Raw genomic sequence first — 25803 nt, 5'->3', positions numbered from 1 at the left:
TCCTTAAACACCTGTAGTTGCTATATATTTGGTTTCAAGTATAAAATATTTAATTATCTTGTATTATAGCCCTGAGGGGAATGTTGTTGTTTGTATAGTTTTTAGTTCCTATAATTTTACTCATTGCCATTTCTTGTGTTACGTATTCAGGCAACAATAACTATATGTGAGTTAGGCAAGGGTTTTTATAACAAATAACACGTTTATTAAACACTGAAAACAAACCCCCCAAAAGTAAACAAACACTAACGTAACCGGAAATCAGCTGCTGTGCGGCAGCTTAAACAGTTCTTAAAGCGATGCAGCAAAAACAGTTCTTAAAGCGATGTTGCCAAAAGTTCAAAATGCTCAGTCCATTTAAAAGGAGAGACTTTTTAAGGCGATTTAAATTCTCTTCCACGTTGTTTTCCTTTGATCCCCGGCGTCGAACTCTTCCCACGAAGAAATTTTATGAAACGTAACGGTTTAAAGGCACTGACCTTTCCTTCCACACTGTCCTCAATCTCCTGCTATCCCGCAGAGATTAACACGAAAACAGTCAACGAAATCCTTCCGAATGAGGATCACACAAGGTCGAACCCATTCCACCGTCGAAATTCGATTCTCCTCAATCTTTAACTCCCGAACTTTTATCTTCACTCTCCACAGTAAAGAAACTGCTGGCAATGACCTTTTAAACTTTAGGCATTAGATAAAACTTCATTTTTCAACTAAACTGCGTCATCACATTAAATCACGCAGTGGCATGAAGTCAGCTTGGCAAATCCAGCCACGAACTTCCCCTCCCCACAGGGTGGGGTCCTCCTCTTATACCCTGTAAAAAAAAACAAAAAAAAACCAAACAAAAAACTGTCACATGACCTCTACTGGCGGGAAAATGACGTCACTCCACCATCACAAGACCATTACCTCAAGTCCAGTATAGCTTCAACCCCAGTCACGTGACAAAGGTACCACTGTCACGTGTCACGAGTACGTAACACTTGAAAGTCAATGTCTCTTTAACTACCATACCAAATTTTGTATTTGAATTCTATAGATTAATGCATTGAACTCAAATAAAAGATTTGGAAAGATGATCCCAGATGTGTATAGTGCTGAGAATATCTTTTTCTCTATATTTAAAGGTAGTCTGAAAGCAACTTTATGCTTTGTTTATGATTTGAGTTAGAGTATCTTGACTACAAGGTGAGGGAGAAGTATTTTCCTCCACCTACACGTCAGGATGCTGTTCATCGACTGTAGCTCAGCATTTGATACCATCATTCCCACAATCCTGATTTGAGAAGTTGCAGAACCTGGGCCTCTGTACTTCCCTCTGCAAATGGATCCTCGACTTCCTAACTGGAAGACCACAATCTGTGCAGATTGGTATAACATCTCCTCCTCGCTGACGATCAACACTGGTGCACTTCAGGGGTGTGTGCTTCGCCCACTGCTCTACTCTCTATATACACATGACTGTGTGGCTAGGCATAGCTAAAATACCATCTATAAATTTGCTGACGATACACCATAGTTGGTAGAATCTTAGGTGGTGACAAGAGGGCATACAGGAGTGAGACATGCCAACTAGTGGAATGATGTTGCAGCAACACCCTGGCACTCAACGTCAGTAAGATGAAAGAGCTGATTGTGGACTTCAGGAAGGGTAAGATGAAGGAACACATGCAAATCCTCATAGTGGGATCAGAAGTGGAGAGAGTGATCAACTTCAAGTTCCTGGATGTCAAGATCTCTGAGGATCTAATCTGGTCCCAACATATCAATGTAGTTATAAAGGAGGCAATACAGCGGCTATACTTTGAAGAGATTTGGCATGTCAACAAATATACTCAAAAACTTCTATAGTTGTACCGTGGAGAGCCTTCTGACAGGCTATATCACTGTCTGGTATGGAGGGGCTACTGCACAGCACCGAAAGAAGCTGCAGAAGGTTGTAAATCTAGTCAGCTCCATCTTGGGCAGTAGCCTACAAAGCACCCAGGACATCTTCAGGGAGTGGTGTCTCAGAAAGTCAGCGTCCATTATTAAGGACCTCCAGCACCCAGGGCATGCCCTTTTCTCACTGTTACCATCAAGAAGGAGGTACAGAAGCCTGAAGACACATGGTCAGCGATTCAGAAAAAGTTTCTTCCCCTCTGCCATCCGATTCCTAAATGGACATTAAATCTTTGGACACTACCTCACCTTTTTTTCATATACAGTATTTCTGTTTTTGCACGTTTTTGGAAATCTATTCAATATACAGTGGCATGCAAATGTGTGGGCACCCCTGGTCAAAATTTCTGTTGCTATGAATAGTTAATGAGTAGAAGATGAACTGATCTCCGAAAGTCATGAAGTTAAAGATGAAACATTCTTTTCAACATTTTAAGCAAGATTAGTCATTATTTTTGTTTTGTACAATTTTAGATTGAAAAAAGGGAAGGAGCACCATGCAAAAGTTTGGGCACCTCAAGAGGTTTGAGCTCTCAGATGACTTTTACCAAGGTCTCAGACCTAATTAGCTTGTTAGCTATGGCTTGCTTACAGTCATTGTTAGGAAAGGCCAGATGATGCAAATTTCAAAGCTTTATAAATACCTTGACTCCTCAAACCTTGTCCCAACAATCAGCAGCCATGGGCTCCTCTAAGCAGCTGCCTAGCACTCTGAAAGTTAAAATAAGTGATGCCCACAAATCAGGAGAAGGCTATAAGAAGATAGCAAAGCATTTTCAGGTGGCCTTTTCCTCAGTTCATGATGTAATTAAGAAATGGTAGTTGACAGGAACAGTGGAGGTCTGGAAGACCAAGAAAACTTACTGAGAGAACTGCTCATGGGATTGCTAGGAAGGCAAATCAAAACCCCTGTTTGACTGCAAAAGACCTTCAGGAAGATTTAGCAGACTCTGGAGTGGTGGTGCACTATTCTACTGTGCAGCGACACCTGCACAAATATGACCTTGATGGAAGAGTCATCAGAAGAAAACCTTTCCTTTGTCCTCACCACAAAATTCAGCGTCAGAAGTTTGCAAAGGAACATCTAAACAAACCTGGTGCATTTTGGAAACAAGTCCTGTGGACTAATGAAGTTAAAATAGAACTTATTGGCCGCAGTGAGCAAGGAATGTTTGAAGAAAAAGGGGTGCAGAACTTCATGAAAAGAACACCTCTCCCAACTGTTAAGCACGGGGGTGGATCGATCATTTGGGCTTGTGTTGCAACCAGTGGCATGGGGAACATTTCACTGGTAGAGAGATGAATGAATTCATTTAAATACCAGCAAATTCTGGAAACAAACATCACACCATCTGTTTTTAAAAAAAAGCTGAAGATGAAAAGAGGATGACTTCTACAACAGGATTATGATCCTAAACACACCTCAAAATCCACAATGGACTACCTCAAGAGGTGCAAGCTGGAGTTAGCGGGAGACGCTCATGGAGTGAGTACTGTTTTAGATTCGCTCCATAACCTTTACTTTTTTTAACCTTTGATCACCCTTATCCAACTTATTTTTACCTACACCAAAAGATTCTTGCTATTTTCTTGGGCTTATCGTTAAGAGTTTATTGTGAATTTTTGAAGATATGCAAACAGAAATAGCTCTTAGATCTAAAGGACGAGAACCGGGGCGCAACCCGAACGGTAATGGAAAGAAGCAAGCTCATCCGCAACGTACTGAGTTAACTTATGAACTGTTTATGGAGGTTTTGGATAAAAAATTTGATGAACTACAACAAGTTTTTAAACAAGATTTAAAGGCCTTTCAAGATTATATGGTTAAGACGGATTCAGTAATTAACCAGCAGTAAGTTCTTATTGCATCTCTGCAAGAAGAAGCTCGGAAACGAGATTTGACAATTGAAAAATTGCAACAGGATTTAATTTTGACCATTAAACTGGTGGAAACACTTAAAGCCAAGAGTGTCGACTTTGAGAATCGGTCCAGAAGACAGAACCTACGTATACTTGGTTTCCCAGACGGCGTAGAAAAAGACGATCCTTCGAAATATTTTGCTCAACTTTTAAAAGATGCATTCCCGTCGGTTTTCCCAGAGAATCCCCCGTTACTTGATCGAGCACATAGAATTTGGCGTCGTTCATCGAGTGCTCCAGCTAAACCCTCGGTTATAATTGTCCGGTTTCACTATGTACACGACAAAGAACAACTTATTCGTGTGGCTCGGCGGGCTGGAATGATTAAATTTCAAGAGTACCACTTCCGTTTGGTTGAAGATTTTAGTCCTGAAGTTATGAAGAAAAGGCTTCTTTTTAAACCTCTGACGTCTGAATGTTATGAGAAAAATCTAAAACCTGCGCTCTTATACCCGGCGAAGCTTAGAATCTCTCCGTCGAATGCTCCACGCCAGGTTTTCCTTTCTACATCTGAAGCGAGAAAGTATCTGGAAGAGAACTTCCCTACAGCCATAGACACTAATCTCTGATAAATGAGTGATTCTGATCGTGTAAGATGGTTTTCGATTCCTCAAACCAGAGTTAGTCTCTGGTTATTGGTGTAGGTTTATCCTATACTTTATATTTAAGTTAAAGTGTGTTTTCGTTATATTAATCGCTCTGTTTTATACACTTTAACCATTATACTATATTTTTGACTATTATTTTTGTTCCCTCGAAGGTATATTTTTAACCTTTCGAAGGGAAATTCTTTTTTATTAAGATGGTGGTTTTTTGGAAAAATATTCTTGGTTTTGTTTAAGATGGCATTATTTTTTCTTTTCTCGTCTTCTTCCTATAATGCATCGCTTATCATAGTTTAAATATTTCTTGATCTGTTTGGGTTATAACCCGATTTATAAGCTTTTAGTGATTATATTCTTTTTTTTTAACAACTAAGTATATTAAGAAGCGTGGTTTTTAGTTTAGTGATTATCATTTTAAAGTTGGGGTGTTTTTTTTTAATATATATCCTTTATATAAGGAGTGGTCTTCCGCTGATATGGGGGTAGAATTAGTCTCATTTTTTCCTTTTTCTAGCCATATTTTGGCTTTTTTTCTTTTTCTTGTGGGGGTGGGGGATGGTCTGTTTTCTAATTTTATTTTTCTTTAACCAGTTTGTTTTAGTTTTTTCATTTGGGCTGTTTCTGAACTACAAATATGTCTACGATGTCATCACTTCCGGGTCCGCTCTTTATTTTTGTTCCTCTTCCGGGTGCATGAGTTTATAATTTGGTTAACCCTTTCTATACCAAAGGGTTGACTTTAGAAGCATGGCTCAGACCATTAATTTTGTGTCTTGGAATACTAATGGTTTAAACCATCCGATTAAACGAAAGAAGATTTTCAAAGTATTCCAAAGACTTAATGCTCATATCATTTTTGTACAAGAAACTCATGTGAGGAAGGAGGACAAATATCGCTTTTTTAGGTCTTGGCGGGGTCAACAGTATCATTCGAATTCGAATGCCAAAGTTAAGGGAGTTTCAATTTTTATTGACTCCTCTATTGCATTTGTTCAACACGATATCCTTTCGGATCCGAATGGTAGATTTTTGTTAATTACGGGTTTACTTTGTAATAAAAAGGTTGCTATGATTAATGTTTATGCTCCAAATGTGGATTGTCCTGATTTTTTAAAGTCCTTATTTACTTCTTTACCTAATCTAAATGAATATAAGTTAATAATGGGTGGTGACTTTAATTGTTGTTTAAATCCTTTGACGGACAAATCTATATCTATTCAGACTTTACCCAATAAGTCGGCCACTTGTATTAACTCCTTTTTGATTGATAATGGAATTTTTGATATTTGGAGATTTCGGCATCCTAACGACAAAGAGTTTTCTTTTTTGTCACATGTTTATCATTCCTATTCGAGAATTGATTATTTTTTTATTGACTCTTGTTTTATTCCTTCGGTAATTGGTTGTAATTATGATATTATAGCTATCTCTGACCATGCTCCATTAAAATTTTCTATTAAATTTATGGATACAGCTTCTAATGTTAGACAATGGCGATTTGACTCTACCTTATTGCAAGATCCGGACTTTATTAAATTTATAAAGGAGCAGATTGATTTCTTCTTTTCAACTAATTCCACGGATGATATTTCTTGTGGAACACTTTGGGACACTTTTAAAGCGTATATACGTGGACAGATTATCTCTTACTCTGTTGGTCTGAGAAAACGCATTAAGAAGGAAACTCTTTTATTGGTTGATAAAATTAAAGAGATTGACAAGAAATATTCGATCACTCCTAGTAAGGAGCTTTACAAACAAAGGGTTGAACTTCAAATGGAACATAGTTTATTACTTACATCTCCGATTGAAAATCAATTAATGAAAACCAGATCTGATTTTTATATACATAGTGATAAATCGGGTAAACTGTTAGCTAGTCAGTTGAAGAATGTTTTGGTTAAACGTCAAATCACTAAGATTCGTCAGCAGAATGGGGATTTGACAGTTAACCATGATGAGATAAATAAGTCATTTCAAGACTTTTATACCTCCCTGTATCAATCTGAATTCCCTCAGGATCATAATACCATGTGTGATTTTCTTGGGAAATTGAATTTTCCAAAATTATCATCAGATGATCTCTCAATATTAGATACTCCGATTACGGATGCAGAAATTAAAGGGGTTATTTCCTCAATGAATTCTGGGAAAGCACCAGGTCCAGATGGGTATACAGTAGAATTTTTAAAATGTTTTTCCGCTACTCTTTCTCCTTGGTTATGCAGGGTTTTTGAAGAAGCAATTAGATTGGGGAATTTGCCACAATCTTTTTATAGAGCTTCCATTTCTTTAATACTGAAGAAAGATAAAGACCCGACTGACTGTGTGTCCTATAGACCAATATCTTTATTGAATGTGGACTCCAAGATCTTTTCCAAATTACTGGCTTCCAGGCTGGAGAAGGTATTACCCCAAATTATTTCGGAAGATCAAACCGGTTTTATTAAAAATCGCTATTCTTTTTCAATGTTAGGAGATTACTAAATATTGTTTATACTCCTTCACATAGCACTTCAGAATGTGTTATTTCATTAGATGAGGAGAAAGCATTTGATAGAGTTGAATGGCCTTACTTATTTTATGTGTTGGAGAAGTTTAATTTCTTGGATTTCTTGGACATTCATTTCTTGGATTAAACTGATTTATCACACTCCAGTAGCCTCGGTGTTTACTAATAATCAAAGATCTCCCATTTTTCGTTTATTTCGGGGCACTAGACAAGGTTGTCCTCTTAGCCCATTACTATTTAACATTGCTTTAGAACCTTTGGCAATTGCTATCAGAGAATCACAGGATAGTTCGGGTATTAATCGTGGGACAGATATTCATAAGGTATCTTTATATGCAGATGATTTATTATTATTCATTTCTAACCCTGAGAAATCTATTCCAGCAGTTCTATCATTGTTGGCTCAATTTAGTGAGTTTTCTGGGTATAAGTTAAATCTTAATAAGAGTGAATTGTTTCCTTTGAATAGACAGGTCCCAAGTTATGGAAATTTACCTTTTAAATTAGTTAATGACTCTTTTATTTACTTAGGGATTAAAATCACAAAAAACCTAGGTTTAATTTTTTACCCTTAATTGATCAGATTAAAGGCTTGTTTACTAAGTGGTCACCATTATCTTTATCTCTGATAGGTAGAATTAATGCTATTAAGATGGTTATTTTACCTAAGTCTTTATATATTTTTCAAGTGGTACCAATTTTTATTCCGAAATCTTTTTTTACTAATGTTGATTCAAAAATTTCCTCATATATATATATGGCAGAATAAAAATCCCAGGTTAGGTAAAATATACTTACAGAAGACAAAGAAGGAAGGTGGGTTGACATTACCTAATTTCAGATTTTATTATTGGGCAGTTAATATTAGATATTTGTTATGTTGGTTGAAAGACTGGGATGGTTCTTTTGGCCCTCATTGGGTGAGTTTGGAAATTAAATCGCTACCAGGTTATGCTCTGGGTTCTATTTTAGGGACTTCTCTCCCTTTTGCTCTTTCTAAATTGCCGAAACGAATTGACAACCCGATAGTTAAATATACCTTACGTATATGGTTTCAATTTCGGAAATTTTTCGGGTTGACTCAATTCGTTTTAAATATTCCTATTGTATCTAATTGTTTTTTCCACCCTTCAATTATAGATCAAGCTTTTTTGGCTTGGAAAACTAAGGGTTTACTAAGATTTTCTGATTTATTTTCGGACAATTGTTTTATGTCTTTTGAGCAATTATCTAATAAATATAATTTGCCTAGATTTCATTTTTTTAGATATTTACAGGTTAGGCATTTTTTAAGTACGGTACTTCCTACGTTTCCAAATTTTGTCTCTTCAGATATTTTGGAGAGTTTGTTCGAATTAAACCCTTTTCAAAAAGGGCTTATATCAAAACTTTATAATATAATTATGAAGATACGTTCAGAGCCCCTTTATAAGACAAAAAATGATTGGGAAAGAGAGCTTAATCTTATTATTCCTATTGAGAATTGGGATAGAATTCTTCAATTAGTTAATACATCATCTATATGTGCCAAACATTCATTAATACAATTTAAGGTCGTACATAGGGCCCATATGTCCAAGGATAAATTAACTCATTTTTATTCTTATATAAACCCTATTTGTGATAGATGTCAATTTGAAATCGCGTCTTTAACTCATATGTTTTGGTCATGTCCGCTTTTGAAAAAATATTGGAAAGATATTTTTGATATTATCTCTGCGGTATTGAACATCGATTTACAACCCCATCCTATTACTGCAATTTTTGGTTTACCAATGATGGACTCACTTCATTTATCTTCTTCTGCCTGTCGAATGATTGCATTTCTCACTTTGATGGTTAGAAGATCTATTTTGTTGAATTGGAAGGAAATTAATCCTCCCACTGTATTTCATTGGCTTTCTCAAACTATGTTATGTTTAAATTTAGAAAAAATTAGAAGTGGTGTATTCGATACTTCTATTAAATTTGAAGAGATATGGAGACCATTTATTCAATATTTTCATATGATGTTATATGACCCTGTTCCAAGCTTATTGGATTTTCCAGCTTTAATCTTATTTATGTTGAGAGGATCGGAGTTGACGCCACTGATGATTATGTATTCTTGTGAGATATTATAAACAGCCCTTTTTTTCCTTTTTAGTTTTTCTTTTTTTTTCTTTCTTTTTTTTGCTTTTTTCTTCTTCATTAGTTATTAGATTAGTAGTTTAGTCAATTTTGCAAACTTTTTTTTTCTTTTTTCTGTTTTTTTATATCATATATTATGAAATACCTAGATTTACCTTGTTCATACATATACTGTATGGACAATGTTTTGGGAAAACTCATTTATACTGTAATCATTGCTTATGTATTCTTTCATGTGTAATGGGAATTTGTATGTTTGTAATCCCTTTATTAATATATCAATTGTATTTTGTTCATAATATTATTAATAATAATAAAGAGATTGAAAAAGAGGAGCAAGCTCTAGGTTTTGCCATGGCCCTCCCAGTCCCCCGACCTAAACGTCATCGAAGATCTGTGGATAGAACTCAGAAGAGCAGTGCATTCAAGACAGCCCAAGAATCTCACAGAACTAGAAGCCTTTTGCAAGGAAGAATGGGTGAAAATCCCCCAAACAAGAATTGTAAAGACTCTCAGCTGGCTACAGAAAGCATTTACAAGCTGTGATACTTGCCAAAGAGGGTGCTACTAAGTACTGACCATGCAGGGTGCCCAAACTTTTGCTTTGGGCCCTTTTCCTTTATTGTTATTTTGAAACTGTAAAAGATGGAAATAAAAAAGTCATCTTGCTTAAAATATTAAAGAAATGTGTCATCTTTAATTTTATGCCTTTTGGAAAGCAGATCATCTTTTACTCAGCTATTCACAGTAACAGAAATTTTGACCAGGGGTGCCCAAATTTTTGCATGCCACTGTATGTAATTGATTTACTTGTTTATTTATTATTAATTATTTTAATTTTCTTTTTCTTATTATTTTTTCTCTGCTAGATTATGTATTGCAATGAACTGCTGCTGCTAAGTTAACAAATTTCATGTCAAATGCCGGTGATAATAAACCTGATTCGGATTCAGTTCAGAGATTACCACTACTACCAGTTATAGTTGTGAACTTGGATTGCCTCATGAAGTTTATCTGTTTATTGAGTCAGAGGTATTGGTGCTTGTTACCTACCTTTATAAATCTACTTCTATCTTTGAAGATAATAACCTTCATTGCTGGTCATTGTAATTGCACTATGACAAGACATTTGAAAAGAAAAGAAGCATTCAGAAGAACATCTTGATGAGAGCCCTTTTTAAATCAACAATGATATCTCTGTGACTTTCCTAATGTATTGTAAAAGCTTTTAAAAATGCCTGTCCCCACCCTTTCTGTGCTGGTGAATAAGTTGTCTCTTTGTAGCATAAGACTTGAATATGTTGTTTGCATTTAGTAGATGGGATTATGTGGTCATAGACATAGTTTAGAATAAACAATCTATTTATCATACCTTTTCCCTTTTAAAAGGCAACTTGATGATACCCTTGGTGAACTATGGAATTAACTGGTAAGCAATTTTCATTCAATGATATTCCATCTTCTTTGTATTAATGAATTAATTAGTAGTCTTTAATAAAATATGCTTTTTGTCAGTGCTTTTAAGTACATGCTGAATTTGTGCTTATTTTTGCCTCGGTAGCATGTCAATGGGTTTTCTGGTGGAGGAAACAGCACCAATTGTTTGGCGAGGTCTAATGGTGATGTCAGCAATAGAAAAGCTGTTGAGACAAGTGAGGAACAATCTTTTCTGATGTATTTTGATAAATACCTAAAATAATCTCTGCAGAAATCATATGAATCACCAGGCATCTTTTAAATTGCTACCACATAAACGTAATTCCTATTCAGGCATCAATCTTCCATGATAGCTGTTCTTTTATGTTTATTGAAATGTCTGTTTATCTTGGATTTTTCTAAGCATCAGAGTTGGTCAAAATCCAAAATCAGGAGTTCATGATGTGCAAAAAAACTGAGTTCTTACTAATTGGTAAAGTGGCTTGGTGTTATGTCAACAGTGCAAGACCTTTCATTTGATGATATGTTTTCAAATGTACTCATAAGTTGTTAATGTTGGTATACAGGTTTCCCCTGCTATCTGAAAGTAGAGCGTTCCCATGAAACCTTTCGTAAGCCGAAATGGTGTAAAGTGAAGAAGCAATTGCCATTAATTTGTATGGGAAAAAATTTTGGGTGTTCCCAGACCCAAAATATAACCTACCAAATCATACCAAATAACACATAAAACCTAAAAGAACACTAACATATAGTAAAAGCAGGGATGATATGATAAATACACAACCTATATAAAGTAGAAATAATGTATGTACAGTGTAGTTTCAGTTACCAGAATTGGGAAGACAGTGAGCTCACTGGAAGGTTCACGCATTTTTCTATCATACAGTTCTTTGTAAGCACTCAAAACATCCTGCAAATCTGCCCTAAACCTACGTGCCCATTTAAAATTAAAGTCATACTTTTCTGCAATCATTGCAGCACTGTCAATCGTAGTGAAAACCTCATGCAGTTCAAAGCTATAGCGGCTTGATGCTGAGTGTAGTTCCCAGAGAAGGGGTGTGCGCTGCCTCTATAACAGCTCGCTGCAAAACAAGCGCTGAATGCTATTTTCACTTTTCGCCTTTTTTCATAAAAGCGAAAATCCTCTTCAGATTTCTTTCGGTTAGCAAAAACGGGTACTAATGTAGGTCTTTCGTAAAAGCGAAGTGGTGTAAAGCGAACTTTTGAAAAGCGGGGGATACCTGTATGTATGATTTATTTCTTAAGTTACTGATCTTGCTATCAGTGTCTTTAAACAAAAATAATTTTGTGAATTTCTCCTTATTTTCAATTTGTGTTTTTTAGTTTGGCTTGGAGAATGAACTTTCTAATTTAGCGTCAAGTACTTTTGCAGATAGGCTATTAATTTAATTTACAATTTGTAGATCATTTATTTGTTGGGTGATTAAAAATTTTCAAAGTTCCTTGTTATAGATATCTTCTGTTCTGTAGGTTGACTGGGGTCAATTGGATTACCTTGTTATAGATATGCCACCTGGCACAGGAGATGTGCAGCTTTCCATCTCTCAAAACATACCTATTTCAGGTAGGTATAAGTAATTTCTTTATAGTGCAAAACTATCATTGTTATATCATGGAGTAAGTTGTACTTGTGACTGGGATTTGGTTGTTCTGCAAAACATTATAAGCCACACAATGGAACACTGACAAAATATTTAAAATACCAATTCCAGAAAACTGTTTTGGCTTGGCTGTCTGGTTTTGTATGATCAGATTTCTTTTACTTGGTTTCTATATTGCAGAGTAATTTTATATGTAAATTAAAATGTTCATGAAGTAAATTATTTTGATGTAACAGAAACAAGGCCGCAGATGTTTTTATCTCAATAATTTGGGTCTCAATAATTTAATATTTTTTCCAATTGTAAATCAAAGTAATTATTCCTTTCAACACACACAAAGTGCTGGATTTCGGATCTCCCCCTCCCCCTCCCACTTTCAAATCTCTTACTATCTCTTCTTTCAGTTAGTCCTGACAAAGGGTCTCGGCCCGAAACGTCGACTGTACTACTTCCTATGGAGGCTGCCTGGCCTGCTGCATTCCACCAGCATTTTGTGTGTGTTGTTTGAATTTCCAGCATCTGCAGATTTCCTTGTGTTTGCGTTAATGATTCCTTTCTCAATGCCACTTTCTAAAATTTGTATTAAAATTAAAGCCAATTAAATGTGGTACTTTCCTGTATTTTGTACCATACATCTGGTTTGGAGGCATTGCAACAAGGAAGAGGAAAAGTAGGAGACTTAACAATCTGGTCTCCACACACCACCATGTCTTTATTGGCTTGCAACATTCATCTGTTACCAATTAGATATAGGGCACTATAAAACATATCACAGAATGTCTTTGCTAGCAGGTATACTTTATTAATCATGATTAGTTCAGTCAACTTGAAAATTCATAAATATTTTAAAACAATTACTTAACTCTTTCGTTCTGCAACTCTTTACTTTCACAATTTTCAAATTCATTGCTTGTATTAAAATATTACCCACTCTTGATCAACTTGACATTGTTTTGATCTTGGTGAGTTATTTTCTAGTAGTTTCAGTCGTTAGCCTTAAGTAACTGCTGCTGGTCATCTCTTAAGGCACCTTTTTATTTCCTATTTCTTTACATACTCTACCTTCCAAACATGCCAAGTTTTTTTCGTTGCTATTTACACAAATCCTTAGTTCAAATCCTTATTCATCTGTAAATTTTTTATTTAAATTCAAATTCCTTGTAGTTCCATTTGACAATTCCTTCAACCATTTGGTTTCTCTATTTTCAGAATGTTTCTTTGAGCTTTTGTAACTTAACAAACCATCCTTTCCATGAGATATCAGTTCCCAAAACATTCAAATTTACTTGTTTCATCCCCTAAGTTTTAGTGAGATGGTTTATATTAGGATAGTTCCCATGGCTGTAAGACTTTTTTAGTTATGTTCTCAATTGTCTGAACGGCTGGAGTCCTGTCGCACTCACCTCAATAATAAGTAAATGCTTTGAGAGGCTAGTCAAGGACTACATCTGCAGCATGCTACCAACCAAACTGGACCCTCTACAATTCGCCTACCGACACAAACCGATCAATAGGTGACACAATAGTCACAGCTCTACATACCATCCTTACAGACCTGGAGAAGAAGGCTGTCTATGTGAGAATGCTGTTCTTGGACTACAGTTCAGCATTCCCTCCAGGCTCGACAAGAAGCTCAGAGATCTTGGCCTTCACTCTGCCTTGTGTAGCTGGATCCTGGACTTTCAGTCAGATCACTGGCAGGTGATAAGAGTGGGTTCCCTCACCACTGCCCTTCTGACCCTCAACACAGGTGCCCCTCAGGGCCTTTACTCTTTGTATACCCATGACTGTGTCGCCACCCACAGCTCCAATCTGCTAATTAAATTTGCTGACAATACTCCATCGATTGGCCTGATCTCAAATAATAATGAGGCAATTTACAGAGAAGAAGTCATCACCCTGGCACAGTGGTGTCAAGAAAGCAACCTCCCCCTCAATGTTGCAAAAACAAAGGAGCTGGTTGTGGTTTACAGGAGGAATGGAGACAAGCTAACCCCTATTGACATCAATGGATTTCGGGTTGAGAGGGTGAACAGCTTTAAGTTCCTCAGGATACAAATCACCGAAGATTTCACGTGGTCTATGCATACCGGCTGTGTGGTGAAAAAAGCACAGCAGTGCCTCTTTACCTCAGATGGTTGAAGAGGTTTGGCATGGGCCCCCAAATCCTAAGAACTTTCTACAGGGACACAATTGAGAGCATCCTGACTGGCTGCATCACTGCCTGGTATGGGAACTGTACCTCCCTTAATTGCAGGACTCTGCAGGGAGTGGTGTGGACAGCCCAGCACATCTGTAGATGTGAACTTCCAACTATTCAGGACATTTACAAAGACAAGTGTGTAAAAAGGGCCAGAAGGAATATTGGGAGCCCAAGACACCCCAACCACAAACTGTTCCAGCTGCTACCATCCAGGAAACTGTACCACAGCATGAAAGCCAGGACCAATGGGCTCTGGGACAGCTTCTTCCACCAGGCCATCAGACTGATTAATTCATGCTGATGGAATTGTATTTCTATGTTATATTGACTGTCCTATTGTACATGCTATTTATTACAAATTACTTAAAAAATGCACATTGTTCTTTTAGATGGGGACGTAATGTAAAGATTTTTACTCCTTGTGTATGTGAAGGATGTAAGTAATAAAGTCAATTCAATTGGTACTGACAATGTGTTATTGCATCACCCTCCTTCACTGTGCTGCTTTGTTCTGTGATTTCCAACGCCTCAGCCTGACCTGGCATCGATCTGGCTACTATACAAAGATCTGCTTTGTCATCACATCTCTTTTTCAGTCAATTGATAAGCAAATTTAAAACAAGAAAGAAGCTACTGGAAATTTTTAATGTTCAACCAACATTTCTGGACTGTGAAACAATTGATGTTTCGGGTCGATACTCTTAAATCTTTCATCTTATCTAGGAAAAGTTAGAAATCAATATTGCAGGAAAATGGACCAGTGCATAAAATAAAGGAAATTGACACCAAGATCGATTGTCCTAAATTACGATGACATTGGCAGAGAAAGGTTAGTAACCCAAAATTCAGGAGGAAAAAGTACTTCACCTTCCATCTGGACAAGTTGTAATCCTCAGGCCAAATTCCAAAATTTCAGAGAACCAGTCTTTTTGGTTTCATCAGTATTGGGCAGTCCTGATGAAGGCTTATCAACCCATAATTTTAAGACATCTTTTTACCCTCCACAGTGCTGCTTGTACTTTCAGCATTCACTTTATTTCCAGTTTCTTGCAGCTGCAAGGTGTTGTACTTCACAGTTTCAGCATTATTGCGTTACAACATAAGATATAAGAAACGGGAGAAGGAGTAGGCCATCAAGCCTACTCTGCCATTCAATAAGATGGCTGATCTGGCTGTTGGCTCAGCTCTACCTACCTAAATTCTCCTGCTATGCAAAAATCTATCTGTGTCTTAAATGTTTTTAATAAGGTAGTCTCTACTGCTTCCCTGGGCAGAGAATTCCACAGATTCACTATTCTCGAAGAAAAGCAGTTTCTCCTCATCTCTGTGCTAAATCTATTCCTCTGTATCTTGAGGCTATGTTCCCTAATTCTAGTTTTCTAGCAGAAAGAACTTTCCTGACTCATCCCTATCTGTCCCTTTCATAATTTCATATGGTCTTTTAAGATCCCCTCTCATTCTTCTGAATTCCAATAGACATAGTCCCAAGTGACTCGGTCTCTCTTCATAAGCTAAACCCCACATCTCAGGAATCAACCTGGTGAACCTCTTCTGCCCGGTCTCCAAAGCCAGTATATTTTCCCTCGGGTAAGGAGACCAGAAGTGCAGACAGTACTCCATGTGTGGCCCCACCCTGTACAGTTGCCACGTGAGCTTCCTGCTCTTAAATTGAATCCCTCTAGTAATGAAGGCCAATGTTCCTTTTGCCTTCTTAATAACCGAGAAGAACATGGTAACCTTCCTCAGTGACTATTGTCCAGTAGCACTTGTATCCACTGTGATAAAGTGCTTGAGAGGTTGGTCATGAAGCATAGCAACCCCACCTGAGTGACCTGGATTCACTCCAGTTTTTGTTTATTGTCACAAGTTAATAGCAGATGCCATTTCATTGGTTCTGGAATTCCTGGACAATGAAGATGCATACATCAGGATGCTATTCATTGGCTACAGCTCAGTGTACAATACTATCATTCCCTCAAAACTCATCACAAAGCTCCAAGACCTGGATATCGATACCTCTTTGTGTAAGTAGATCCTTGATTTCCTCACTTGCAGACCCCAGTCAGTACAGATTGGCAATAACATGTCCTCCACAATCGCCATCAGTACAGGTGCGCAAAAAGGCTGTGTGCTCAGTCTCCTGCTCTACTTGTGTAATACTTAAGACTGTGAGGTTAATTACAACTCCAACGCCATAATAAAGATTGCTGATGACACCACTGTTGGCCAAGTCAAAGGTGATGACAGATTGGTATTTGGATGAATATTGAAAATCTGGTTGAGTGGTGCCACAACAACTTCTCTCTCAACATCAGCAAAATCAAAGAGATAATTATTGGCTAGTAGGAACCAGTCTTTATTAGGGGATTGGAGGTGAAGAGGGTCAGTTGCTTTAAATTCCTTGGTATTAATGTATCAGAGGATCTGTCCAGGGACCATCATGTAAGTTCTATCATTAAAGAAAGCACGACAGTTCCTCTACTGAGAAGTTTGCTTAGATTCTGCATGTTACCAAAAGCTCTGACAAACTTTTCTAGCTGCACAGTGGAGAGTCTCCTAACTGGTTACATGGCCTTGTATGGAAACACCAATGACCAGGAATGGAAATGACTACAGAAAGCGGTGGACACCCCAGTCCATCACAGGCAAAGGCCTCTCCATAACTGAGTATATTTACATGAGCACTGCCACAAGAAACCAGCATCCATCATCCAAGACCCCCACTATCCCGGGCATAATCTCTTCTCGCTACTACCATTGGGCAGGAGGTACAGAAGCCTGAAGTTCCATACTACCAGGTTCAGGAATGGTTATTACCCTTTTACCACAAGGCTCCTAAACCACTGGATATTTTCACCCACCACAACTTTGAACTGATTTTATGACCTCATACTCATCTTCATGTTCTCCTTATTCTTATGTTCTCAGTATTTTTTGAATTTTTATAGTTCCGAATGTTTTGCACGTTGTTTGTTTGTAAGTCTTTGTTTATGTATGGATTTTCATAGTTTCCGTTTTACCTTTTTATTTTTCATGTAAGTGCCTGCAAAAAATTGAATCTCAAGGTAGTATATGGTAACGTGTATATGTACTTTGATAATGTTGTTGAGTGGCTTGCCGAACTGGCTTGTTAGCTTACAGACATTTCATTACTCAGCTAGGCAACATCATCAGTGCGACTTTGAATGAAATGTTGGTAATCTACATTGTTCATCTTTTATGTGTCCCGTTATTAGTCCGCGTGCGTGTGTGTGTGTGTATATGCCATTTCTATTGATTATCGATTATGTAATCTGTGATTGGTTCGTTAAAATCTGGTTAGGTGATAATTGTTACCTGGGCTATGTTAGTCGACCGTTATGTTGTTGTGTGTATATATGTATGTATACACACACACACGTGCTAATCGCAGGACACATAAAAGACGAACAATGTTGATCACCAACATTTCATTCGAAGTTGCATTGACAGTGTTGTCTAGCTAGGTAACAAAACGTCTGCAAGTTAACAAGCCAACTCGCTGAGCTACTCAACAACAACAACAACATCCCCAACCTGAGCTACAAATCTTTTCCAACATCTTAAATGTACTTTGATTATAAATTTATTTGAACTTTCAACCTAATGCACCTGTGAATCAATCTTTTGCGATTCACGTACAATCACTCCCAAGTTCCCCTGCACAACAGTGTGGTACAATCTTTCACAATTTAAAAAACAATCTGATCTTCTATTTTTTCCTTCCAAAATGGCTGCTCTCACGTTTACCAGTGTTGTGCTCCATATGCCAGACCCTTGACCACTCACTTAACCTGTCTATATCTCTCTGCATCCTCTGCACAGTTTGCTTTTCCACTCAGTTCACTGTTATCAGCAAACTGAGAACACCTCACTTGGTCCTCTCTTCCAAAGCATTAACGTAGATCATGAGTATTTTCAGGCCCTGCTCTGACCCCTGTGGCACTCCACTCACAGCTGTTTGATTTCTAACATTTCCATATTCCAATGGAAGCTTTTCAACATAAAACATCAGCTCCTTTTCTTTTTCCATATATGCTAGCCTGGCCTCGTGTATTTTTAGCTTTTTCTTATTTTTACTATTCAATAAATACTGCTTGAAATATGAATTATCATTATCATTACCTTGACAAAAAAATGAAGTAAAATATTTAGAACCGCAAACAGCCTGCTAGAAAAACTCAGTGAGTCAAATGGCATCAGGGAGTAGGAATGGTGGGGAGGAGAGGGAGGAATTGTTGATGCTTTAGGTCAAAACCTTACCTTGAGAAACCACTGGCTTCCTCCAGCAGATTTTATTGCTACAGGTTCAAAAATCTTCAGGCAATTTCAAAGTACTCAGCTGTAGCTTTACGTAGCTGGAGTGGGTAGAAAAGAAGCATTTTTTAAACCATGACATTGCTAAAAATGCCCATACTCGAGACTTCATAATTGAGAATTCATTTTATGCAGTTTCTGAAATGCTTCATTTATAATGCCTTGTATAAGAATTAGCCCTCAACCCTTTGTTCACATAAATGGGTATTACAACTAGGGATTTTTAACTGAGATTTTAATTTGTGAATTGCATGCTCCTTGGATAAATTGTAAAGCATGAAAAAATAAAAATTCAAAACCTGAAATGTCTGCAGCTCAAAAGTATTCACTATCCTTTGCTGAGAACTTCAGTTGAACCACATCTTGTAGCTATTACAACCAATTGTCTTTTTAGTTAAGTCTGCATTAGCTTTGCACAATGTGATGGAGCAAAATTTGCCCATTCCACCTTGCACAGTTGCTCAAAATTGCTTAGATTTACGCCAGTTTAGTGCACAGTTTAGTGTTGAGACCGAAAAGTTCCACTTTAGTCTTATCCAGCCACAGGACTTTCTTCCACATCTTTACAATATCTTCTAAGTGACACTGGAAAATCTTGATGGGCAAGGGTATGTTTCTTTTAGCAGTATGTGTGGCGTAAATCTTACACTGCACATCAGCCGGGAAAACCATCCCAACTATAAAGTATGGTGCTGGAAATCTGGTCAGGATTGATGAGAAAATGAATGCTGCTAAATGCGGAGAAATCCGGGATAAAAGCCTGCCAGCCTCTCGTAGAAAGCTTAATCTGGGGAGATAGTTTGTCTTTCAGCAGGACAATGACACACTGCCAGAGCAACCATGGTGCTGCTTCAAATGAATAAAATTTGATGTCCACGAGTGGCCAGTAAGAGCCCTGACCTTAGCACGTTCGAACATCTCTGGCAAGACCTCAAGATTGCTGTCCACTGCCACTGCCCAACTAACCTGGCACAGCTTGAGCAATTTTAGAAGGAGGAATGGGCAAATTTTGCTCCTTCACATTGTGCAAAGCTAATAGTCTTTTCCAAAAAGACTACTGGCTGTAATAGCTACGAGGTGGTTCAACTAAGTACTGAGGAAAGGGGGATGAATACTTTTGAACTGCAGACATTTCAGTTTTTGAATTTTTAATTTTTCATGCTTCACTATTTTACCTTTTTTTTTGGACTCTGCTGTGAAAAAGGGAGCATGTGATCTACAAGTAAAATGTCAGTTAAATTGATCAAAATCCCTGGTTGTAATGCTCATTTATGTGAATATATGGTTGGGGGCAGAATTCTTCTACAAGGCACTGTAGCTTCAGAAAGATGGCACTCTAATGGAATTTACTGTACTTGCCTTTAGGAGCTGTTATTGTTTCTACTCCCCAGGACATTGCTTTGTTGGATGCACAGCGAGCAGCAAAGATGTTTCAAAAAGTTAGTGTTCCTGTAAGTACAATCTATGGAAAATATGTCTTAAGTTCATGATTAAAACTGTATTGGGAATAAATTATTTTATTCATATTGTTGCATGATATTTAATTTCTGTAGCAGCTAAAAATTAGAATTTTTGAAGTTGGATTATGAAGCACTTTCTACCTTCTAATTGCAAAAAAATTTGTTTGCAGAGAAAGTATTTAGAAATGGGATTCTCTGATATGAATAATTTTTCAGATGGAACCCATGGATTTTTTTCATTTTGCTATCAAGTTAATTGTAAGAAAGGAGTAGTAAAATAAAGGAAAAACCAGCATATGTGTAGAGAAAATGGCTGCAGAGACTTGATGGACTAGATCTTTCACTGGATAAGGCAATTGGTATTGTTATGAACCCCATAACTGGGTCACTTACCAGCAAAGATAGAGAGGTCCGCTGAAGTCTGATGGTACTATTTTTAAACGTTTTTATTTATAAAGAGGCACAAAAGTAAGGTTAATACAAACATTCAGATAATATATGTCATCAATACTCAATCTAAAGCGCGGGTATAGTAATAATCAACAATAAGAAGTAGCTCTATCGTTTGTCTAGGGGTAAAACGATTGTCCGATGGAAATATAAAAGTCTCGCCAGTTCATGAAGGCTTTTAGCCGTTTTATGGACCGCTGGGTGTTCACGGGTTGGAGAGAGAAAATAAACTTGCCAGCCTTTTGGACTCAAATCGTTGAGTCGGGAACGTGAGTTCCCCGTTGTCAGTTCGGAATCCTTTTCGGGGTTATCAGCCACGCGTTTCCCAAGCTAGGGGAACCAAATCACACGTGGCTCCCGAATAGCTTCCCGTCCTTACGGGAGCGATGAGTGATGGTGTCTCCGTCCAGTGCGTCGCTGGGGTACTGCCTCCTGCAGTCTCCTTTTTATCATGACTGGCAGATTTGTAAATGTCAATCAAGGTAGGATGATACAATCCCCAACCCACATTGCCCGAGGGTGTCCGTGTCCCTGATAGCTGGCACGTACTATAGAGTTGCAATTCACACAGGTGTCTCTAAGAACAATGGTCAAATCCGTTGCATTGTCTCTCATTTCCTGGGTCCAAGACCTGAATTAATAGCGATCTTGTGATTCTCCGGAAGGAGGGGGTTGGTCCCGCACCCTTCGGCCCCTCAGAGCTGTGGTACATTCATAACAGTATGAAATTGAATAAGACAAATTCTGTTATAGTTTCTCTTTCTACCAATTTTCTATATTTCCTCTCTTAGAGGAAACATTAACTACTGAATGTTGCACAATTCCATAGCAGCTTAGAAACTGTAAAGGACTTTTTCTAAGCAACCAATCCTGATATACAGTATACTGTAAGCTAAGACACAAAGAATGAGGACACAGCTAGTTGGAACATTGTAACCCATCTTAATCTTGTCACTCCAGATGTAGTAATTATTTGATAACGATCTGTAGTTACAACTTAATGTCTGACTTTATGCAACCGATGTCTGAGAGAAACTTAATTTACTTATGACCTTGAATTGTTACTCCTGTAAACTTTTTGTACTGGAACTAATTCTGGATTGGCAATGTAATGCCATGAGTAATCCACTACTGTAAATGTTATGACATTTTAGTCATTATTGGAGATTGCAACATACAGCTCAAGTGTATTTTTCTGTGCTATTGTGTCACTAATAGTAGAAAGAAGAAAAGCAGCTTTAAAATTTTATCCAAGGTTGTAATTTGAAACTAACAGTGGATTATGTGGAAAGCACCTGCTGCGTTCTTCAAATTTGTATAGGGGTTCCAACCGTTTTGAGGCATACAGCAAGGTAACTGGCCCTTCAGTCTACCTAGTTAGTACTAACTTCTTACAGTTCCCTCCAGATTCTGCCACTCACATACATGTTTACAGCGACCAATTAACCTATCAATCTGTACTTTTTTGGATGTGGCCGAAAACTCACATGGTCACTGGGAGAAAGTGCAAAGTACAGACAGGCAGCATCTGAGGTTGGGTCTGAAACTCTGTTCAGTAATGCTGTGCTACTCCACTGTACTGCCCATATGACTATAAACCTATTCAACAAAACCACAGTTGTATCTATTTAAATAAGATAGTTACATTAATAGATACAAAATTGAGAAATCCAACTAAAATGAAATGAAACAAACTAGGATGACAATATCTTTAACTGTTTAAACTATAGAATTGATCAGTTCATGAATGGTATTCCTGTTTATTATTCCAGTTAGAGCTGCATCATGGTAAGCTTGCTTCGGGCTCTGAATCACACCAATAAGATGTAATATAGAAGCTGCATATGATTCAATATGCACAGAATGCTGGAGGAACTCAGCAGGCCAGGCAGCATCTATAGAAAAGAGTACAGTACACATTTCGGGCCGAGACCCTTCAGCAGGACTGGAGAAAAAAAGACGAGGAGTAGAGTTAAAAGTTGGGGGGAGGGGAGGGGCAGACACAAGGTGATAGGAGAAACTGGGAGGTTAAGGGGTGAAGTAAAGAGCTGCGAAGTTGATAGGTGACAGAGATACAGGGCTGGAGAAGGGGGAATCTAATAGCAGAAGACAGAAGGCTATGGAAGAAAGAAAAGTGGGGAGGAGTACCAGAGGGAGGTGATGGGCAGGCAAGGAGATGAGATGAGAGAGGAAAAAGAGGATGGAGAATGGTGAAGGAGAGGGGTGCGGGGGGCGTCATTACTGGAAGTTTGAGAAATCGATGTTCATGCCATCAGGTTGAAGGCTACCCAGACGGAATATAAGGTGTCGTTCCACCAACCAGAGTATGCCATCATCAGGACAGTAAAGGAAGCCATGGATAGACATATGGGAATGGGAAGTGGAATTAAAATGGTGGCCACTGGGAGATCCTTCTTTTTCTGGCGGATGGCACATAGGTGCTCAGCAAAGCGGTCTCCCAATCTACATCTGGTGTCACTGATGTACAGGAGGCCACACCTGGAACACCGGACATGGTATATGACCCCAACAGATTCACAGGTGAAGTGTCGCCTCACCTGGAAGGACTGTTCGGGGCCCTGAATGGTGGTGAGGGAGGAGGGGTATCATTCCCTCATTAGCATTCAGACCCATACCTGCCCTCCCCTCCCTTCCCCCTACCTTTTAACTCTACTCCTCATCTTTTTTTGTCCAGTCCTGCTGAAGGGTCTCAGCCCGAAATGTTGACTGTACTCTTTTCCATGGATGCTGCCTGGCCTGCTGAGTTCCATATAAACATATAACAATTACAGCACAGAAACAGGCCATCTTGGCCCTTCTAGTCCATGCTGAACACTTACTCTCACCTAGTCCCACCTACCTGCAGTCAGCCCATAATCCTCCATTCCTTTCCTGTCCAAATACCTACCCAATTTTTTTTTTTAAATGACAAAATCGAACCTGCCTCTACCACTTCTACTGGAAGCTTGTTCCACACAGCTACCACTCTCTGAGTAAAGAAGTTCCCCCTCGTGTTACCCCTAAACTTTTCCTCCTTAACTCTCAACTCATGTCCTCTTGTTTGAATCTCCCCTACTCTTAATGGAAAAAGCCTATCCATGTCAACTCTATCAATCCCTCTCATAATTTTAAATACTTCTATCAAGTCCCCCCTTAACCTTCTATGCTCCAAAGAATAAAGACCTAACTTGTTCAACCTTTCTCTGTAACTTAAGTGCTGAAACCTAGGTAACATTTTAGTAAATCTCCTCTGTACTCTCTCCAGTTTGTTGACATATTTCCTATAATTCGGTGACCAGAACTGTAAACCAGGAACTGGAGTTCCTCCAGCATTTTGTGTGTGTTGCTTGGATGTCCAGCATCTGCAGATTTTCTCTTGTTTATAATTCAACATGAATTTGACTGGATGAGTATGTGATCTTCCTGCCTTCAAAACTTTGCACTAAATATTATTTTTATTTCATTTGCTTCCAGAATATTGGTGCTGTAGGATGTGGATTTGTTACCTCTTTTGGGCATAGATGCTCATTCAAATTTCACATTTTATAAAATCAGAATCAGAATCAGACTTTAATCGCCAAGTACCTATGCACATACAAGGAATTTACTTCCGGCAGATGTTGTCTCTCTGCTCATAACAATAATAATAATGATAAATATAAATGAAAATATAGATTATACATACAGGTACTATTAATAAAAAATACAGTACTATTATTTTCTAGTGATTAGTAGAGTGCCACAGGGACTCAGTGCAGTGTTGAGTCCATTGTTGTTTGTCATTTACATCAGTGATCTGGGTGATAATGTGTTTAACTGGATCAGCAAATTTGTGGATGATCAATGTATAAGAAGTTGTATAAGGCATGGTGAGGCCTAATTTGGAATATTCATATTGGTGCAGTTTTGGTGAGTTATATTCAGGAAAGAAAAAAAAAGGTTCAAAGAGTACAGAGAAAATGTACAAGTAATTTTCTGGGTCTGGAGATCCTGAGTTACAAGGAAAGAGTGAATAGGTTAGGACTTTATTCTTTGGAATGTAGAAGACAGAGGAGATTTGATAGAGATGTATAAAATTATGAAAGGTATAGATAGGGTAAATGCCAGCAGGCCTTTTCCACTGAGGTTGGGTGGGACTAAAACCAGTGTTCATGTGTTAAGGGTGAAAGATTAAAATTTTAAGGGGAACTTGAGGGGAAGCTTCTTCATTCAGAAGATCATGAGAGTGTGGAATGAGCTGCCAGCGCACGTGCACAGAAGCTTGATTTCAACTTTTAAGAGAAGTTTGGATAGGTCCGTGGATGGTAGGAGTATGGAGGCTATGTTCCCAGTGCAGATCAATGGGAGTAGGCAGTTTAAATAGTTTGGCATGGATCAGATGAGCCAAAGGGCCTGTTTCTGTGCTGTTTCTATGACCCTATAACTAAAAATGCTACATTGTGACAGTGAAGTTAAAAGGCCTTATTTTAAATATGGTCAAAATTTGTTTAGAAGTTGAGAAAATATTAAGAAAGAAATCCAAACTTTGATTTACTTTGAGACTTTCACAACCAAAGGATTTGGAGCCAATAAGTCTTCAACAGAAGTAGGGACAAGAATTCTAACCAAGAATTTTAACCAAGTAGGGACAAGAAATGCACATAAGCATTTAGAGCTCACAAAATTAAGTGCTCCTTGTACAACGTATAGCAAGGTTCAGATTACTGAATATTTTGAAGGATAGATGTTTTGAAGTTTGCGATGTTGACAGGAAGGGCTTACAGCATTGTTGTCTCAAGTCTAGTGATGTAATATTGTAGAATTGTTAGTATGCCTTCAGCAGGATATTGGATCCAAAACTATTCAGTTTAAGAGAATGCCAAAATTTTGCATTCTGGGTCCCAAGGTAACTGGTTGACAAGGATGTCTGGATCATAGATAGAGTTGACTTCTTCTGGGTTAGAGTTGAAACATAGTTGAGTTTAGTTCTCCTGATTTTCAGAGTAAATTGCGGGAACATTACCTTCATGTAAAAGAATGGCCAGTATTCGGAACGATTATGAAGAGACCAAATTGGGATACTGGCTATGTATGAATAAAGAATTTCTGTTGATTCCTTGTATCTCTAGATGATCAGGAAACAGCATATAATTGATAAATCTTTATAGAACAAACTTGAAGGGAATTGGAGTTACCAGTGAAATATGAA

General features: G+C 37.9%; 1 protein-coding gene across 4 annotated transcripts in view; it reads left to right on the top strand.

The window, feature by feature from the left end:
* The window catches only part of nubpl (nucleotide binding protein-like), a 59506-nt gene that overhangs the window by 20405 nt on the left and 13298 nt on the right, over positions 1 to 25803 (top strand). For all 4 annotated transcript variants that reach the window (XM_073040050.1, XM_073040052.1, XM_073040049.1 and 1 more), the window contains 4 exons: positions 10498 to 10537; positions 10670 to 10760; positions 12037 to 12130; positions 20071 to 20156. In XM_073040050.1, coding sequence (XP_072896151.1) covers positions 10498 to 10537; positions 10670 to 10760; positions 12037 to 12130; positions 20071 to 20156 — 311 coding nt within the window. The remainder of the gene's footprint in view (positions 1 to 10497; positions 10538 to 10669; positions 10761 to 12036; positions 12131 to 20070; positions 20157 to 25803) is intronic.

Source organism: Hemitrygon akajei, chromosome 3 (assembly GCF_048418815.1).
Source record: "Hemitrygon akajei chromosome 3, sHemAka1.3, whole genome shotgun sequence".
NCBI classification, from domain to species: domain Eukaryota; kingdom Metazoa; phylum Chordata; class Chondrichthyes; order Myliobatiformes; family Dasyatidae; genus Hemitrygon; species Hemitrygon akajei.
The sequence above is the reverse complement of the archived record's forward strand: the minus strand, read 5'-3'. Positions and strand labels throughout refer to the sequence as shown.